Raw genomic sequence first — 16,390 nt, 5'->3', positions numbered from 1 at the left:
TCTCTGTGTCTCTGTATCTCTCTACCTTTCGAAAAATTGAAAATAAACTAAAAATGAATGCAATATTTATACATTTTTATGGTGTACAGTGCAATATTTTAGCACATACTGTGTATAAGCCAATTAAACCAGTGAACTAGTCTTTCCATTTCCTTATCTTTTCTTTGTGTTTGGAGCCTACCAACTCCTCTCTTCCAGTTCTTTATACTGCATATGATACACTATTATACAGTTACCACACTGTACTGTGGACCACTTGACAAAAGTAAATTTAATTCATGCTGCAACACATTTCCTCTTTAATTAGTCATATCATCATTCAATATCATTTATTCAGTTAAAGCCTATATATGGAAACAATACTGTAAGAGGATCAAGTCTCATTAAAAACTATCAAATATAAGGACCAAGGAGATATGCTAATACCTCTTTTCGCATTCCAAAGTTGATTTCAGCTTGTTTCTCATGACAGAAGTTGAGTGATTAAGAATCCTAGAATTAAATCAATACATTAATTCTAAAACATATTAAATATTATATATATGATTGTTAAATATCTCCAAGATAAACTATTCAGTCCAGGAAGATCTGTGTTAGAAAACAGTATTTAAATATTATTTAGATCAGATACCCATAAGTACATTGTAATAAAGGAATGTAGTTCCCAGCTCTTCCATACCTTGTTGTTTTTTTTTTTTTTTTTTTTTTTACAGATTTATTTATTTATTTGGAAGTTAGAGTTACACAGAGAAGCAGAGGCAGAAAGAGAGAGCGAAATCGTCCATCTACTAGTTCACTCCCTAATTGGCTGCACCAGCCAGAGCTGCACCGATCAGAAGCCAGGAACCAAGAGCCTCCTTTGGGTCTCCCACGTGGGTGCAGGGGTCCAAGGGCTTGGCCTTGAGCAATCCTCCATTGCCATCTCAGGCCACAGCAGAGAGCTGGATCAAAAGTGGAGCAACCAGGACTCGAACTGGCACCCACATGGGAAGCTGGCACTGCAGGTGGCGGCTTTACCCACTACGCCACAGCGCCGGCCCCCATAGCTTCTTTCGTATGTCTTTTTTTAAGGTTTGGATCCCTTTTAAAAAAAAAAAAACATACATTTATTTATTTATTTATATGAAAATCAGAATTACATAGAGAGAAGAGAGGCAGAGAGAAAGAGAGAGTCTTCCATCCGCTGGTTCACTCCCCAACTGGTCACAACAGCTGAAGCTGAGCCAATCCGAAGCCAGGAGCCTCTCTGGGTCTCCCACACGGGTGCAGGGGCCCAAGGACTTGGGCCATCTTCTACTGCTTTCCCAGACCATAGCAGAGAGCTGGATCAGAAGTGGAGCACCCGGGACTAGAACCGGCATCCATATGGAATGCTTGCACTGCAGGCAGTGGCTTTACCCACTATGCCACAGCACCGGCCACATGGATCCCTTTTAACCATGCAATTATTACCTTAGCATATCTAAGTTTTGGCTGAGACAGAAGACAAAATGAAGGTTGTTTAGGTACCATCATGACTGATTTGGTTTGCCTAATACAGCAAGTGATGTGAAGTACGGTGATGTAATACATAATCATTTTATAAAAGTCAAATAATAAACTTTAATTCTAAAAGCAGAATCAGTGCTAAAGCTTAATTCCTTTAAACACACACACACAAGCACACACACAGTTTTTTGAACTTTCACTGGACAAATTTGAAAAAATTATAAAAATGATAATTACTTGTCCATAATTTTATATAATCCTAAGTATTAATTTCAAAGTCAAAGGTAATTAATTATTAACTTTCTTTAAGATGAGTAATTTCCATGTTTAAGAATTTTTAATACTACTATAAATATAAATATAATCTAATTTTCAATTTTAAAGGTTCCCAGAGCCAGCGTTGTGGCATAGAGGGTAAAGCCACTGCCAGCAATGCCTGCCTCCCATGTGAGTGCCGATTCATGTTCTAACTGCTCCACTTCTGATCCAGCTCATTGCTGATGGCCTGGGAAAAGCAGCAGAGAATGGCCCAAGTGCTTGGGCCCCTGCACCCACGTGGGAGACATAGGTGAAGCTTCTGGCATCAACCTGGCTCAGCCCTGGCCATTGTGGCTACTTGGGGAGTGAACTAGTGGATGGATGATTTCTCTCTCTCTCTGTAACTCTTTCAAATAAATAAATTTTTTAAAATTTAAAGGTTTGTGTTAAAAGGAACAAAATATCTGCCTTTTATTCAAAGTTAAATCTTTAGATAAAAACTATTAAAAGAATACAGAAACAAATTTCAAATTAAAGCTACCTGACTAATAAAATATATAATAAACTAAATATAGTTGGAAATTATAGAAACATGATTAGAACAAAGAAAACAATTTTGATTACTCTGGTTCCTGTAGATTGGATCTAGTAGAACCTCATTAGAATGAAGTCACGATGAAGTACAAAGGGTAAGTATCATATACAAACTGCTGTAGCTTTCAGCCAAAAAATATGGAAATTAATGATACCTTTATTCTTCTTTGTGTGAGCATACATTAAAATTACCAGAAATCCTCAAATTCAAAATTAAGGTAATTAAAATATCTAAGGCTATTTGGAAAAAATGTATTTTAAAAGAGTTATTTTTAAAAAGGAGTCATGGTAGCAAGTACTATCCTGAAGGAAATTATCAGAATTATTGCATTGGAGAGGGAGAGACAAATGATAGCGTTCACTATGGTAAATTTTGATTCTTTCCACCCCATAGTCACTAGCATTGTGATTGCTGGTGTGTATGGTTATACTGGAGCAAAAAGAAAAAAAAGGTGAGAGCCACTTATCTATAAAATGTTTTATATATTTGAGAATTCATTTATGTAAAATTTTACAATATACATTAATATTTCATGTTACACTCTGTGGTGCTCAAAGCCAAAATAAGCATTTATTTTATCTAAATATCTAGTCTGTATTATTAACACATCTCCCTAATTCAGCTACTAGTATTTATTTATTTATTTATTTATTTATTTTGACAGGCAGAGTGGACAGTGAGAGAGAGAGACAGAGAGAAAGGTCTTCCTTTGCCGCAGGCTCACCCTCCAATGGCCGCCACGGCCGGCGCACCACGCTGATCCGATGGCAGGAGCCAGGAGCCAGGTGCTTCTCCTGGTCTCCCATGGGGTGCAGGGCCCAAGCACTTGGATCCTCCACTGAACTCCCAGGGAACAGCAGAGAGCTGGCCTGGAAGAGGGGCAACCGGGACAGAATCCGGCGCCCCGACTGGGACTAGAACCCGGTGTGCCGGCGCCGCAAGGCGGAGGATTAGCCTAGTGAGCCACGGCGCCGGCCTACTAGTATTTATTTTAAGTAAAAGACTATACAATTAAGCTGCATAACCTATCCCTTTAATTTTTTTTAAAGATTTATTTATTTATTTGAAAGTCAGTGTTACAGAGAGAGTGGGAGAGACAGAGAGAGATTTTCCATCTGCTGGTTTCCTCCCCAGATAGCCTCAAAGGCCAGCGCTGGGCCAGGTCCAAGCCAAGAGCCAGGAGCTTCTTCCAAGTCTCCCACATGGGTGGCAGGGCCCCAAGTACTTGGGCCATCTTCAGCTGCTTTTCCCAGGTCATTAGCAAGGAGCTGAATCAGAAGTGGAGCAGCCAGGACACGAACCAGCACCCAGACTGGATACCAAAGTCACAGGCAGTGGCTTTACCAGCTACGTCTTAATGCCCAGCCCCATCCCTTTAATTTTTAAGGCTTCCACAAATGATATACATCATGCTGTCCTGGACATCTATGTTTGTCACTGAATGATGTTCTGTAACACAAAGGCCTCCATTTGTAATTCACATTTCATGTATATCAAACAAACCCAAACATGGGAGAAATAACACATTTTTAGAGATGATAAGGAAGACATTAGGGAAGGAAGTGGAAAAGAAAGGAAGGACAGATTTGAAGAGTTGAAAGAACTACCTAATTATTTACAACATGCTAGAGCTCAGCACGATGCTCTTCAAACTGAAATATTCTTTTGGGCAGATAAAAATCATGTAAAACGAGTAGTGCATACAGTGTCGATAATCCTAAACTGAAATAATAAACTTCTTAAAATTTGATTTTGCTTCCATGATTTTTAATTGACATTTACTTATAAATTTCCAAAATTATGTTTTGTTTTAGCTGTATCACATAGTACTGCAAAGGACATCTTTCCACGATAAAACAAAACTCTCATGGCATAACTAAAAGCAAATAAAACAATTATTAAGAGGAAAGATATAACAGAAAGTATTATAGAGTAAGTTAGCAGGAACCAACATGCTCTGGAAATCAGTCAACTGAAGCAATTTACTGCCAAAGCCCACATACACTGGGGAGTGAACCAGTGGATGGAAGATCTTCCTCTCTGTCTCTGTAACTCCACCTCTCAAATAAATAAATAAATCTTAAAAAAAAAAAAAAAAGAAAAAGCAGCAGCCAGCTAAACATCTGGCTAATCAGCCACATAAGATAATTAGTATAGGAGCCAGTGCTGTTGGGCAGCAATTTAAAGCCCCAGCCTGCAGCGCTGGCATGTGTCCTGGTTGCTCCACTTCCAATCCAGCTCCCTGCTAATGCACATGGGAAAGCAGCAGAACCCAAGTGCTTGGGTCCCTGCACCCACATCAGGGACCTAGAAGAAGCTCCTGGCTCCTGGCTCTGGCGTGACCCAGGTCTGGTCATTGTAGCCATTTGGGGAGTGAACTAGGGGATAGAAGACCTCTCTCTCTCTCTCTCTCTCTCTCTCTCTCTCTGTCTCTACCCCTCTCTGTAACTCTACCTTTCAAATAAATAAAATAAATCTTTTTTTAAAAAAAGTAAAGAAAAGAAAAATCAGTATAAGGCAAATAACAGTAGCCACTTTTTTTCATTTTTAAAAAAACTGTATTTAAGTTATACAAGATTAATGTATTTCATGTACACAGATTTAGGAACATAAAGACACTTACCCCTGTACCCTTCCTCCTGGCCACACTCCAACCCTTCAAATACTGACATGCTTATAACTAGGTTTGACAAAAATTTGGAGAATTAGCTAAATAATTTACAGAATAACATTACTATATTTCTGTTTTTCAACATTTCCTATCTTTTATTGTCAAGTTCGCATTAAAATATTCTCACAGTATCATTTTATTGTTAGCTCGTTCATTGACTTCGTCCAGTTCTATAAAACATGCACTTTGTAAAATTTAAATTCTTTAAGAATATTTAGCATGATATCTGCTCTCTTAACAAAATTTTAGTATACAATATTGTAAACTATAGGCACAAAGCTGCATAGCAGATTTCTACAATTTTTCATCCTGCAAAATTATTAAGATACTGCATTTTAAAATACTATAACTGCCTTTTTATTTAATTGCATCAATTTCAGTGAAGATAAAACTAGAATTCGTGGGGCCAGCACTGTGGCATAGTGTAAAGCCACTGTCTGCAGGGCCAGCATCCCACGTGGGCACCAGTTTGAGTTCCAGCTGCTCCACTTCTAAACCAGCTCCCTGCTTATGCACCTGGGAAAACAGTGGAAGATGGCACAAGTCCTTGGGCCCCTGCACCAGCCTGGGAGACCCAGAAAAAGGTCCTGGCCCCTGGCTTCGGATCCACCCAGCTCTGGCAGTTGCGGCCATTTTAAATGAAAAAGCTAGAAGTCGCTTAATAGTTATTTTAATATAATCAAAACATTAAGAAGGACTTCAATATACTCAGACACAAGTAGAAATAATGATCTAGTATACTGCCAGAGGATGGATAAAGATTCGTTCTTATAAATTCAAAAACAAACTGTCAGTACAACGTAGCTAAACATATGCATCTCAACTAGACAAAGAGTGGGCAGTTTTCAAAATAATCAGGCTGCAGTCTATTAAATGTTATGAGCCAACTTCTTGATGGTTTATTTGCTGATGTTTTCCCACTTTTTTTGATTATCAGTTCTGTGCAATGCCCTCTTGCTATTTTTTTTGTTTGTTTGTTTTAGAATAACTTCATCCACCAAGTACTGGTATAAACTTTCTTAAAGAAACAAAGGTACTTCTAAAAATAGTATGAACTGAGGCCTGCGCTGTGGTATAGCAGGTAAAGCCACCGCTTTCAGTGCCGGCATCCCATATGGGCACCGGTTCGAGTCCTGGCTGTTACACTTCCGATCCAGCTCTCTGCTATGGACTGAGAAAGTAGAAGATGGCCCAAGTACTTAGGCCCCTGCACCCGCGTGGGAGACCGGAGGAAGTTCCTGGCTCCGGATTGGCACAGCTCCAGCCATTGTAGCCAATTGGGGAGTGAACTAGCGGATGGAAGATAGATAGATCTCTCTCTCTCTGCCTCTCCTTCTCTCTGTGTGTAACTCTGCCTTTCAAATAAATAAATAAATCTTGAAAAAAAAACGTATGAACTAAACAGTGAAAAACTGCCATGAGAAAATCATCACTGAACTCAATAAAAGTAATTTTTAAATTATTTCCAGTCTTGGAATACATATGTGGCTTCTTTTAGTTGAGAGCTGACATTGCATTTACCTTCGATGAGTAGCAAGCTAAAGAAGAGTTAACAGTATAAAGTCAAAGTAGGAGTCCTGGGTGGTATTTCCTGGTATGTGAAGATAATTTTTATCGAGATAAATTATTTTTAATCAAGACTAACAATAAGCAAAAAATTATAATAATTGTGTTAAAACCTAAATATTACAACTCTTGGCCTGCAAGTTTAAATAGCATTTCAGATAATTTGTTAATAAAGTTTAAATAAACTACAATAATACACTATAAAAGGGAAAATCTTGTTTATGTGATCCCTTTGACTAGCTGACAGAATAAAAAAGGAAGAAAATGATCCAACATGGGAAGTGAGATACACAGCAGACCCATAGAATGGCAGATGTCCTAAACAGCACTCTGGCCTCAGAATCAACCCTTAAGGCATGCGGATCTGGCTGAAAAACCCATGAGAGTATTTCAGGCATGGAAAGCCAAGACACTCTGGGGGGGGGGAAAAAAAAACTAAATGAAAGATCTCCGCGAGTGAGATCCCAGTGGAAAGAACGGGTCATCAAAGAAGGAGGTACCTTTCTCTGAAGGGAGGAGAGAACTTCCACTTTGACTATGACCTTGTCTAAATAAGATAAGAGTCGGTGAACTCAAAAGGCTTCCATAGCCTTGGCAGCTCATGACAAGAGCCTAGGGTGATTACTGATGCCATAAACAAGAGTGTCAATTTGTTAAGTCAACAACAGGAGTCACTGTGCACTTACTCCTCATGTAGGATCTTTGTCCTTAGTGTGCTGTACATTGTGATTTAATGCTATAACTAGTACTCAAACAGTATTTTTCACTTTATGTTTCTGTGTGGGAGCAAACTGTTGAAATCTTTACTTAATGTATGCTAAACTGATCTTCTGTATATAAAGAGAATCGAAAATGAATCTTGATGTGAATGGAAGGGGAGAGGGAGTAAAGGGGAGGGTTGCAGGTGGGAGGGACGTTAAGTGGGGGGAAGCCATTGTAATCCATAAGCTGTACTTTGGAAATTTATATTCATTAAATAAAAGTTAAAAAAAAGGGAAAATCTGCAACCAGAGGAGGTATAAGTTATATCAAGTCCACTGTAGGATATATTCTTATACAGGATTATCCTTACTTTTTTTGGTCTCATCCAAATCCAAGTTTTCTGACAGTAAACAAAGAATTTTAATTAGTCATCGAAGAGATGTGAACAATAGAAATGCATTTTAATGGAATGAAAGAGATCATGTAGTGGGGAAAAAAAATAGATTCCAGGGCCAGCACTGTGGCATAGAGAGCTAAACCACTGGCTGTGATGCGGGCATCCCATATGGGCACCAGTTCCTGTCTCGACTGCTCTACTTCCAATCCAGCACCCTGCTGATGTGCTGGGAAGGCAGTGGAGGATGGCCCAAGTGCTTGGGCCCTGCACCCAAATGGGAGACCTAGAAGAAGCTCCTTGTCCCTCACTTCTGCCTGGTCCTACACTGTCCACTGCAGCCATTTCGGGAGTGAACCAATGGATGGAAGATCTCCCTCTCTGTCTCTCCTCTCTATATATAACTCTGGCTTTCAAATGAATAACTAAAAAATTAAAAATAGACACAACACAAAAAATTTCTGAGATACAGTTTAAGTTCATCTATAACAGAACTGGTTAGCAATCTAATATAAATTCTCTAGAGATTTTAAATTTTAAAAGTAAAATTGCTCTTTATGCATTGATTACTATGAATATTTCAATGTTTATATTAATATCAATATATATTAACCTAAAAAGTTGTTATATTCATATGTACTAACATCTAAAACAGATGAAAGATACTACTTTTTTTTTTCTTTTCGACAGGCAGAGTTAGACAGTGAGAGAGAGAGACAGAAAAAGGTCCTCCTTCCATTGGTTCACCCTCCAAATGGCTGCTACAGCCGGTGCTCTATGGCCGGCGCTGCGCGGATCCGAAGCCAGGCGCCAGGCGCTTCCTCCTGGTCTCCCATGCAGGTGCAGGGCCCAAGCACTTGGGCCATCCTCCACTGCCTTCCCCAGCCACAGCAGAGAGCTGGACTGGAAGAGGAGCAACCGGGACAGAACCGGCGCCCCAACCAGGACTAGAACCTGGGTGCCGGCGCCGCAGGCAGAGGATTAGCCTAGTGAGCTGCGGAGCCAGCCGAAAGATACTACTTTCGCATACATCTTGAAGAACAGCAATTAACACAGCTAAAAATTATATAATTTTTATTGCTATTCTTCAACAAGTTATTTAAGGAGACATATAATTTTTAGCTATGTTAATTGCTCCCTTAGCTCTCTATTTGTTGATTTAATTTTAATCAATTACCGTATTATTGAGTACCCACTATGTACAAAGCACAATGCTAGGTGCTCTTTTGTACTGATTATAAAATTATCACAAGAAACAAAATCTATAAAAGCTAACTCTTCCATCAATGTAGTATGAGGCTAGAAAGATTAATTTACATTAAAGGGAAAATGAAATCAAAATGAATAGTAAAAATAGTAAATATAGAGATACTATATATGACAATGTTAAATTCTATGATTATGTATTTAATGCAATTTTTAACACCATAGAAAAATTGATATTGTTGGGGAATCTTCAGAAAAATTAAATATTCTTTTCCTATGATGATAAAGTTGTACAATTCCTTCACCTGCTAGGTAAAAAAGATGGAAACTCAACTATTTTTGTTTTTAAGTTCCACAGAGCAGGTGATGGCTCGCTTCATCAAACTACTTAAACCACAGGGATTATCAACATGCACATTATACTGGAGCAAGAAAAGGATGCATAGTCTCATAAATAGATAACTTTAAAAAGGTCCACTAGAAAAGAATCATAGGAAAAGATTAGAAGGCATGACACAGAAGATTTAAAGGAAGTTATAGTAGAAGAAAAATGTTAACTGGGAACGACGATACATTATAGAAGAGATAGAGATAAGTTATCTTTTCTTAATTCAAAAGTCAGAAATCCAAAGTGCTCCAAAATCCAAAACTTTTGTACTTCATATTTTTGAATTACAGATGTTCCACCAGTAAAGTTAATGTAAATACTCCAAAATCCAAAAAAAGTCCAAAATCTGAAACAATTATGGTCCCAAGCATTTTGAATAAGGAATATTTAATCTGCATGATTTTTGGAATCTAAAAATGTAGCAGCTGTAAGATATGGAATCAACCCAGATGTCCATCAACTGTCGACTGAATAAAGAAATTATTGGATATATACACTATGAAGTACTACTCAGCTGTAAAAAAAAAAAAAAAAAAAAAAAAGAAAGAAATCCTGTCTTTTGCAACAAGATGGACACAACTGGAAAGCATTATACGTAGTGAAATAAGCCAGTCCCAAAAAGACAGGTATCATGTGTTTTCCCTGATCCGAGGTAACTAATAGAGTTACCTGAAATGTAATGAATTGGAGTGAAATAGATTTGATGATTGTTTACAACCCTTGTCTCTTCCATTGGGTTAACTATACAATCAATCATTAAGTAAACTGAAAATACATCTTTGTAAAAATTAAGAGTGGGAATGTGAGAGAGAGGAGGAGGAAGGGTTGGAGCATAAGTGAGGGGGCAGGCAGGGCAGAGTGTCACTATGTTCCTAGATCTGTATATATGAAATACATGAAATGTGTATAACTTAAATAAAGTTTTAAAAATGTAACAGTTATGCAAGAAGATACTTAGTGACTATTTGGTTTATTAGCCATCATTCCGACTGTCTCTAAAATGTGGCCTCTGTAATAATCCACATATGTATTTCATAAATTTTAGTGTTATTTTTCAAATCATATTTACATATCTAAATTTGAAACTTCCCAAAATATGGTTACATTATCCATATACATTTATTGTTTTCAATAAATAAAACTGAATACTTATTAAATATATTAAAATTAGGATTCTCTTAATTTTCTCAAAACACAGTAATACCTCAGATCTTTATTATTTCAAAACTATAAATGTAGCAGTATCAGTACATGAAGATGGCAATAATGGCTGACCCTCAGCAATACATGCAACTTTTCCTGTATTGAAAAGCAGGCTTGCAGAGGTAAGCACTTGGTCTAGCTGTTAAGATGTTGGTTGATGCCCAGCTCCACTCCTGAATCCAGCTTCCTGATAATGTGCACCCTTGGGAGGGTGATGGTTCAAGTAGCTGGGTTCCTGCCTCCCACATGGAAGACCCTGATGGAATTTCTACCTCCTGAATCTGGTCCCAATCCAGTCCTGGCCATTGCAGGCCTTGGGGGACTGAGTGAGCAGATGAATCGCTCTCTCTCTCTATCTACCCTCCCCCCTTCCCTGCCCCCTCCTTCTCAAATAAATAAATATTAAAAACCAAGACTTGTCTTGATTTTATACTCATTCACAAAACACCCTCCTACCTTCCAACAACATACATTTGGACAAAGTCTAACCAGAGGGAAAAGTGGCTGTTGACTATGAAACAGACCAAAGTGAACCTGTGACCCTCAAATAATCACACTAAGAAGCAATCATTACATAATAAACCCAATTCTAAGGAGTTTATACATATCCCAAGTAACTCAGAATATGGTAAAAAAATAAAGTATAGTAGATAAATAAGACATTACTTAGAATAAAATACTTACAAAGTAAATTGTGCTATGGTGAACTAAAATGAATACTATCAAGTAAATCAGTTATCTTGACTCAGCATGCACAAATAAAAAGAAATACCAAAGCAATATTAAATATAGTGGCTACATGAGTATTTTCTGTTAGTTGTATGTATAATTTTACACTTCCCTCCTAGGTATTTCCAATGGTCTTCTACAAGTTAGTCCTTTGAAACAGATGTTAAGAAGGCCTTGCTGTTAACTCATAGCTTCATATACTTTATTTGATGATTTTTAAACAACTAGATTTAACAATTATAAAATGTGCCCATTCAAATCTCATTACTGAAAAGAGTACCTGTTCTTCTGCTCTTGCTTCAATAACTGAGCAGCTATCTTCCTCAAATCAGTTACTTCCTTCAAGTCATCATCCTCTTCCTCTGCAAGTAACTGTTCTTTCTCAAATCTGAAAGGTGACACAAACATGGTTATTCAGAAAGTAAGGCAGACTGTATTTGAGTCTGGCGTATAGAAATACAAGCAATTTTTAATATTATGTGGAAACCAGAATCATTTTATCCTTGTATTTAAAATACTAAAAAAATAAGGAATGTCAAAGGAAAACATATATAGGCTCTCTACTTAATATGAAATGTGGCATACTGGCTTTTTTTGCATTTTTAATCATAATTTTATCATCTAAGATTTTAAATTAGTTTTTAACAAGTATTTTTTTCTTTAAAAAATGTATTTATTTATTTGAATGACTGAATTACACAGAGAGAAATCTTTCATCTGCTGGTTCACTCCCCAGATGGCTGTAATGGCCAGCTGGGAGCCAGAAGCTTCATCCGAGTCTCCCACATGGGGTGCAGGGACCCAAACATTTGGGCCATGTTCTAGTGCTTTCCCCAGGCCATTAGCAGGGAGCTGGATTGCAAGTGGAGCAGCTTGGACACGAACAGGCACCCTTATGGGATGCCACCATGCAAGATGGTAGCTTTACCTGTTACACCACAAGCTGGTTCTCATAGATACAATTCTTTTTCTTTTCTTTTCTTTTTTTTCTTTTTTTTCTTTTTCTTTTTTTTTTTTTTTTTTTTTTTTGACAGGCAGAGTGGACAGTGAGAGAGAGAGACAGAGAGAAAGGTCTTCCTTTTCTGTTGGTTCACCCTCCAATGGCTGCTGCGGCCGGCGCACTGCGCTGATCGGAAGCCAGGAGCCAGGTGCTTCTCCTGGTCTCCCATGTGGGTGCAGGGCCCAAGCCATCCTCCACCTCACTCCTGGGCCACAGCAGAGAGCTGGACTGGAAGAGGAACAACCGGGACAGAATCTGGCGCCCCGACTGGGACTAGAACCCGGGGTGCCGGTGCCATAGGCGGAGGATTAGCCTATTGAGCTGTGGCGCTGGCCCATAGATACAATTCTAACATATAATGATATTCCAATCCTCCTTCCCTCTCCCTCTCCCTTCTTTTCATTTTTGAGATAACATATTTTAAAATTATGTTATGGTAAAAAGGCTTCATAAACTAAGTTTAACAAGTAAAAAGCAAATCGACCCTAGTTTAGTGGGAATGTAGGAAAAGGCTATGAATAACAATTGAAGCTCATGAGAGTATTTCAGGCATGGAAAGCCAAGACACTCTGGCAAAAGATCTCTGCGAGTGAGATCCCAGTGGAAAGAACAGGTCATCAAAGAAGGAGGTACCTTTCTCTGAAGGGAGGAGAGAACCTCCACTTTGACTATGACCTTGTCTAAACAAGATAAGAGTCGGAGAACTCAGAGGGCTTCCATAGCCTTGGAAACTCATGACTGGAGCATAGGGAGATTACTGATGCCATAGACAGGAGTGTCAATTGGTAAAGTCAACAACAGGAGTCACTGTGCACTTACTCCTCATGTAGGATCTCTATCCTTAATGTGCTGTACATTGAGATTTAATGCTATAACGAGTACTCAAACAATATATTTCACCTTGTGTTTCTATGGGGGTGCAAACTGTTGAAATCCTTACTTAATGCATACTAAACTGATCCTCTGTAAAAAAAAAAAAAAAAAAAAAAAAAAAAAAAAAATTATCAATTCCCAACTTGACTCTCACTGGGATTAAACATGACAACAGGTCTGCTCTGATTTCATCATCATTTAAAAAATCATCTATTATTTTTCACTTTATGTTTCTGTGTGGGAGCAAACTGTTGAAATCCATACTTAATGTATACTAAGCTGATCTTCTGTATAATAAGATAATCGAAAATGAATCTTGATGTGAATGGAAGGGGAGAGGGAGTGGGAAAAGGGAGGGTTGTGGGTGGGAGGGACGGTATTGGGGGGAAGCCATTGTAATCCATAAGTCGTACTTTGGAAAATTATATGCATTAAATAAAAGTTTAAAAAAAAAAAAACCATTGAATAGAAAAAGATAACCATTTCACCCATACACAGTTAATTCTAAAGTAATCATTAAAACTATAGTCATACTGGCTATATGTAACATAATTAATGGCTAACAAATAATGGTGAACTACATAATCATTTTTAAATTTTTGAAATGTGGAATGGACATAGCAATTCAACAATGCATATTCCCCCACCTGGAATGCAGTAAGTAGTACAAAACTCGATGTTGCCTGTCTTTATAAATAAATATAAAATAGTATGAAAATTTCTCATTTTATTGAGACATCTGCTCATATCAGTTTATTCATTCTGATTTTTAAAAACTACGTAAAATGAGTAAAGGAAATATAAAATAGGTTCAAATCTGCCAGAAGTTGCTAATTAAGACTTTTTTTTTCATTCAAAAGTAACATAGAAGTTTTAAAATACCAAAATCTATTCATTCAATCTTTAAGGAACTTCATTAAAAAATATCAAAACATGAGTCTTTAGTGTCTGCTAATACTAACAGATAGAATCATAAAGGAGAGAACAATCCAACATGGGAAGCAGGACACACAGCAGACTCATAAAATGGCAGATGCCATAAACAGCACTCTGGCCTCAGAATCAGCCCTTAAGGCATTCGGATCTAGCTGAAGAGCCCATGAGAGTTTCTTAGGCATGGAAAGCCAAGACACTCTGGCAAAAAAAAAAAAAAATGACCTAAATGAAAGATCTCCATGAGTGAGATCCCAGCAAAAAGAACGGGCAGGAGATACCTTTCTCTGATGAGAGGAAAGAACTTCCACTTTGACTATAGCCTTGTGTAAATAAGATCAGAGTTGGAGAACTCCAGAGGCTTCCATAGCCTTGGCAGCTCATAACAAGAGCCTGGGGCGATAACTGACGTCATAAATAAGAGTGTCAACTGTTAAATCAACAACAGGAGTCACCATGCAATTACTCCCCATGCAGGATCTCTGTCCTTAATGTGTTGTACTATGTGAATTAACGGTATAACTAGTACTCAAACAGTACTTTATACTTTGTGTTTCTGTGTGGGTGTAAACTGTTGAAATCTTTACTTAGTATATACTAAATTGATCTGTATATAAAGATAATTGAAAATGAATCTTGATGTGAATGGGATGGGAGAGGGAGCAGGAGATGGGATGGTTGTGGGTGGGAGGGAGGTTATGGCGGGGGGAGCCACTATAATCCAAGAGTTATACTTTGGAAATTTATATTTATTAAATAAAAGTTTTAAAAAATGAGTCTTTATATGTTTATCATATATTACAATATTACATGCTCTAGTGACTCTCAAGTTTAGACAACTGTCCTCTTTAGACAGTGGAGAAAGAATGAAATCTAGAGTGCACAAAACAAAGTAATGTACCTTCTTACACAGCATCAGAGATGTTCAACTAAATACTGCTTAGAAAGCTTCCAATGTAGGGAATTGTGGCATACCAGGTAAACCCACTACCTGCAACACTGGCAACCCATATGGTACGGGTTTGTGTTACAGCTGCTCCACTTCTGATCCAGCTGCCTGCTAATAGCCTGGGAAAGGAAAGTGTAAAGTGGCCCAAGTGTTTGGGCCCCTGCACCCACATGGGAGACTCAGATGAAGATCCTCCCTTCGGCCAGGCCCAACCCTGGCTATTGCAGCCATCTGGGGTATGAACCAGCAGAGAAAGATATCTCCCTCTCTCTACCTTTCTCTCTCTCTCTGTGTGTGTGTGTGTGTCTGTCTGTCTGTCTCTCCTTCTATCTGCAACTCTGACTTTCAAAATAAACGAATCTTTAAAAAAAAGTCTCCAATGAATTCATTTGCAGGAAGCATTAACAGAGAAACTAGAGAAAATGTTTGGGTATCAGTGAAAGCTAGATTGACAGCCTGGGAACTAATGTACACTAGCTAAATGGCTTTAGCTATGAAACTTCGGAGTCACTGAACTTCACCTTCCTCACCTGTGAAAATGGGGACACTATCTACCTATTAGGACTTCTGTGAAGAAATAGGAAACATGAGAAAGCACATAGCACTGATCCCGGTACATGGTGAATATTCAACAAATGTTCCTTCCTTCCTCTGGCAGCCATGGAGCAACTTCAAGGAGTGACTGAAAAGATGTGGTAGGCCATATTCCATCATGCCATAAGATGAATGATACGGAAAAGAACCAAAGCAAATTTTTTTAAAGATTTATTTATTTATTTGAAAGTCAGAGTTACACAGAGAGAGGAGAGGCAGAGAGAGAGAGAGAGAGAGAGAGAGGTCTTTCATCCGCTGGTTCACTCCCCAAATGGCCGCCACAGCCAGAGCTGCACTGATCCGAAGCCAGGAGCTAGGAGCTTCTTCCGGGTCTCCCATGCGGGTACAGAGCCCTAAGGACTTAGGCCATCCTCTACTGCTTTCTCAGGCCATAGCAGAGAGCTGGATTGGAAGTGGAGCAGCCAGGACTTGAACCAGCACCCATCGGGATGCCAGTGCTTCAGGCCAGGGTGTTAACCTACTACACCAGAGCGCTGGCCCCCAAAGCAAATTATTTTAATAAAATATGATGGCAAATTCCTTTAAATTGCCATAACCAGTTTGACAAAATGAAAGTGCATCAGATTCAAACACCTGGAACTCAATTGTTTGAAACACCAGATCTCAGTTTCCTTATTGTAAAAGAGTATCAAAATCATCTATTTTAAAGGGATGTTAAAAATAGCTCAAATGAAGCAATGTATATGAAGGCACAGTCCTCCTCAGTAATGATAACAGAAGACATGATTATTATACTTCAGGGGGAAAAGATAGTGTGTATCTTACACTCAACTCAAATGCTTACTATAAATTTGAGCTTTATTAAGGAATACAGAAAACT

The 16,390-nt window shown here is 38.3% G+C and overlaps 1 protein-coding gene across 7 annotated transcripts in view; it reads right to left on the bottom strand.

Moving 5' to 3' along the window:
• Positions 1-16,390, bottom strand: part of LRCH2 (leucine rich repeats and calponin homology domain containing 2) — a 197,033-nt gene that overhangs the window by 39,034 nt on the left and 141,609 nt on the right. For 4 of the 7 annotated variants that reach the window (XM_051827276.2, XM_051827277.2, XM_051827273.2 and 1 more), the window contains exons 12-13: positions 11,481-11,588; positions 427-492 (exon numbers count right to left, since the gene is read on the bottom strand). In XM_051827276.2, the coding sequence (XP_051683236.1) occupies positions 427-492; positions 11,481-11,588 (174 nt within the window). The remainder of the gene's footprint in view (positions 1-426; positions 493-11,480; positions 11,589-16,390) is intronic. The other 3 variants (XM_070066580.1, XM_051827275.2, XM_051827274.2) reach the window with 1 other exon arrangement.

The sequence above is a fragment of the Oryctolagus cuniculus genome, chromosome X (assembly GCF_964237555.1).
Source record: "Oryctolagus cuniculus chromosome X, mOryCun1.1, whole genome shotgun sequence".
In the NCBI taxonomy this organism is placed as follows: domain Eukaryota; kingdom Metazoa; phylum Chordata; class Mammalia; order Lagomorpha; family Leporidae; genus Oryctolagus; species Oryctolagus cuniculus.
The sequence above is the reverse complement of the archived record's forward strand: the minus strand, read 5'-3'. Positions and strand labels throughout refer to the sequence as shown.